A 4,176-nucleotide genomic window follows, 5' to 3' on the forward strand; every position below is an offset into this window, starting at 1 on the left:
TAGGGTGACCGTGCCATGTGCTAGAACTCTGCCTGCCTCTGCTTCCATGCTACTTCCAGGGCAGCCCTGGCTGCTCTGTTCTCTGGTGCTGGGAAAGTAACAGGACCGGTCTCTTCTGCCAATTGCAAGAATGGGGGGACTCGGAGGATCAGAAATTCTAGAAGGTGAAGTGGCCTTGTCTGTTCTGGGAAAGGGACATTTCTGTGGCTAGCTGTAATCCTGATTTCTCTGAGGAGACAGACTGCCTCTAGAGAACAGTAGCCCGGAAGTGGACAATGACGCTCTGGAGACGAGGACAGAAAACACCTCTGCTCGGGGAGAAAGGCAGGAGGGTGGCAGGGGCTTTCTGCAGGCTTCACAGTCAGTTGCACAATCAACTTTATCCCCATCACTGGTGTCACCAACCGTCCCTAAACCATCAGGGAGCTCCTTTCCATGAATTCCCTCCAGCAAGACTAAGGTGCACCCTGAAGATTGGTCGGTCCCTTCCACAAGCAACTACAGTGTCAGCAGCTCACACCTTTTATTACAAAAACCAATAACTTAACTTAGTTCTATATAAAGTCTGGAGGAATTCTGCGCTGAAGCACAGCCTCATGCTCCCATCCCTACCCAGGTAAGGGAAGGCATATTGGCCTGGAGGTTTTGGGAGCCATCAAGGGCCTGCTGGACAGTTAGTCGTACACTGTATGCAAACCAAGGAAATCCAAGCTGGGGGTGGGGCTGAGACGAGGGCTGCTCCAGGGGAGCTGAGTGCGGCCTTTCGGGCTCCCCTTTGGAGGCACCGGACCCCATTCTGCAGGTCACCTCAGCAAAAGCATGTCTTCAAGCAGTTCAGTGATGTCAACATCTCCGATGACAGGGCGGAAGAAGAGATCTACCAGAAGGGTACAGGAGATGTTCTTGAGGGTGGAAGCCATGAGGAGGATTCGGGCCAGGCGGCCTTGGCTAGCTGGGTACCAGGGCTCCAGGACTTCACACAATGCCCAGTGAGCCTCCTGTTGCAGGTGTGCAATGTGGCAGGAGGCATGGAGGCCTGGCACATCTGTGGCAGAGAGGGTGAAGAGGGCTGGTGAGCATCTAAGTCTGTGGAGGCTCGCCCAGGGTGGGAGAATGTTAGCAGTTCCCTTCCCTCATATGCTGGGATGCAACGCAGGGCCTTGCGAATGCTAGTGTGCGCTAGGCAGACATTCCACCATTGGGTTGCACATTGATAGCCCCTTTAACATACTAGGGAAGTGGGCTGGAGAGATAGCTCAGCGGTTAAGGGCACCGACTGTTCTTCCAAAGGTCCTGAGTTCAAATCCCAGCAACCACATGGTGGCTTACGACCATCTGTAATGAGATCTGATGCCCTCTTCTGGTGTGTCTGAAGATAGCTACAATGTATATTAGGGAAGTACATCCTCAGCCCTTAAAGCCAGGAAGTTAGAGGACGGTTTTGTGGTGGGTGCTGGGAATCAAATCCAGGCAATCCCTTCACTGATGGGTCCATGCCTTGGTCCCCTCTGTCACCTCGGAGGCCCCACCCACTGCTTCCTTCACTATTTACCACTTATCCATCCATCCACTATGGAGAGCAAGCAGATAATGTGGACGTAATGACGAAGACACACAGGCTGGAGAGATGGCTCAGTGGTTAACAGCACCGACTGCTCTTCCAGAGGTCCTGAGTTCAGTTCCTAGCATCCATGTTGTGATTTACAAGTCCCTAGAACTCTAGTTTCAGAGGATCTGACGCCCTCTTCTGACATCTTTGTGACATCTCCTTGACAGGTGATGTGTACATATGCACATGCATGTAGGAGCTCATAAAGTAATGTATAAATAAATCTTTTTTTTTTTTTTTTTTTGGTTCTTTTTTTCGGAGCTGGGGATCGAACCCAGGGCCTTGCGCTTGCTAGGCAAGCGCTCTACCACTGAGCTAAATCCCCAACCCCAAATCTTTTTATTTTTACTTTTCATTTGATTTTTTTTTTTAAAGACAGGGCATCTCTGTGTAGCCCTGGCTGTTCTGGAACTAGTTCTCTGGCTGGAGAACTTGAACTCAGAGATCCCAGTGCCTTCCAATGCTGGAATTAAATGCTACCTCCACCTGGCTAAATAAATCTTTTTTTTTTCCTTTTTTTTTTTTTTTCGGAGCTGGGGACCGAACCCAGGGCCTTGTGCTTGCTAGGCAAGCGCTCTACCACTGAGCTAAATCCCCAACCCCAAATCTTTTTTTTTTTATAAGATTTATTTATTTTATGTATACGATTACACTGTAGCTTTCCTCAGACACAAGAAGAGGGCATCAGATCCAATTACAGATGGTTGTGAGCCACCATGTGGTTGCTGGGATTTGAACTCAGGACCTCTGGAAGAGTAGTCAGTGCTCTTAACCGCTGAGCCATCTCTCCAGTCCCTAAATAAATCTTAAAACCAAAAACCAAACCACCCCAAAACAAAAACAAAAAAACAAAAACCAAACAAACAGAAAACAAAACAAAAACAAAACCACCAAAAAACTGGGGTTTGAATCTCAGTGCAGCCACTTACTGGCTGAGTGACCTTGAGTAAGTAATTTAATCTTTCTGCGTGACCTTCCTTAAATGAGTACTTTAATCTTTGTGCTTCAACTTCTTCATCCGTCAAGTGGGGATAATGACAGTTCGGGTCACCCACACCTGTTATGAGGTTTAAGCAAACCAATATTTGTAAAGCCCTTAGACTGAGTCCTAACATATGGTAGATGTCATGGGACTAGTTGGGACGCCTACTCCTATGACGTGACATCGTACTTTAATTTCAAGGCCCGTCTCGTGTCTTCCTCAAAGCCACGAGGAATATTCTCCCAAGCTAGGCCATCTTGGTCTACGCAGTGAGTTCTAGGCCAGCCAGAGTGACATGGTGAAACTGTGTCCCAGTTCTCCCTGTCACCCCATCACTCTTCTCCTGGCTTGACTTCACCCCACTCCCATACTCTCTCTCTCTCCTTCTCTGAGTGGCCTCCCTGAACCCATGGTGGACCTTCAGAACCTCACTATGCAGCCTGGCTTTGAAGATATATCTGCCAAGCAGCCATGTCCCCACCCCGTCTACCCTCCCACACTCCCTAAGATGCAGGCCAAATTTCTCAGGAACCATGGCAAAAAGTAATCTCTGCATTAGCTTGGTCTGCAGTCCCAGCTGTGTGACCTTCAGGTAGTGGCTTAACCTCTCTGTGCCTCTCCTATGAGGTATCTATTTTTGAGGCTAAAAAGGACCCAAAGGTACAATGGATGCCAAGTCCCAAGAAAGCACTTTTCCTGGATGGGCCCTGTCCCCTCCCACCTTGGCCACCATCCAGGAGTGTCCGGAAGCTCACCTGGGTTGAAGAGGATAGTGCCTTTCAGGTATGCGTACTCCTTGGGACCCAGCTCAAGGCTCCAGAAAGACTCCAGGCAGTGCTGCAGCCACTGCACGGCAGCCAGTGAGGGTTGTGGTGGGTCTGGTGGCTGGGCACCCTGGGCACCACTGTTGGGTTCCTCTAGCAAGATCTTTTTAAGTATGCTGGGGACTGGAGCCTCGGCCACCTCAAAGGTCACAGTATCCTGGGCCAACCCAAGCAGGAAGAGAGGGCCCCAGCAGCCCTCTAGCAGCCGTCGCTGATCCTCATGGGGCAGGAGGCAGAAGGACGGCAGGTTCCTGAGGAAGGCTACAGTCTTGGCTAGGACATCCAAGGCCTCCCTGCAGGTGCGGTGTGGAGCACACAGGCGCACAGGCCGGTGTTGCTGGCACAGGCAGTGGCTGCGAGATGCGGGGGGCATGGGCCTGGTCCTGGGACCGGGGCTTAGAAGTGTGTAGAGAATAGTGGGGCGGCTTGCAGAGCCCTGGCATGGGCAGACCCCTGATTGGCTGGAGCTCATGGTCGGTATCTTGTTCCCGTTTCTTCCTGGCTCTGTGGCCCTCTCTACGGAGTGCTATTTATATCCTTGATGGGCGGGAGGGGGACTGGCCAAACAACCTTGACTCCAGAAGTCATGTTCATTGAAAAAAAAAAAAAAAAACCATACACACACACACAATGCATACACGCTGACCCTGGCAGGACTGGTGGGGAAGTGGTGGGGGAGGGGCACTGGAAGCTCCACGTGGCCTTGCTATCGCTTTAGTCAATGAAGTGGCCATTGCAGGGCACAGGGCCACCTGCCCACT

General features: G+C 50.9%; 1 protein-coding gene across 1 annotated transcript; it reads right to left on the bottom strand.

Annotated features, from left to right (window-relative positions):
- Positions 1-508: 508 nt before the first annotated feature.
- Positions 509-3,917, bottom strand: Nr0b2 (nuclear receptor subfamily 0 group B member 2). The gene is made up of 2 exons (XM_032888274.1): positions 3,347-3,917; positions 509-1,045 (listed from the first exon to the last, which is right to left on the bottom strand). The coding sequence occupies exons 1-2, from the start codon at positions 3,885-3,887 to the stop codon at positions 804-806; spliced, it is 783 nt and encodes a 260-aa protein (XP_032744165.1). The 5' UTR covers positions 3,888-3,917; the 3' UTR covers positions 509-803.
- Positions 3,918-4,176: the final 259 nt, after the last annotated feature.

This window comes from Rattus rattus, chromosome 1 (genome assembly GCF_011064425.1).
Source record: "Rattus rattus isolate New Zealand chromosome 1, Rrattus_CSIRO_v1, whole genome shotgun sequence".
Taxonomy (NCBI): Eukaryota; Metazoa; Chordata; class Mammalia; order Rodentia; family Muridae; genus Rattus; species Rattus rattus.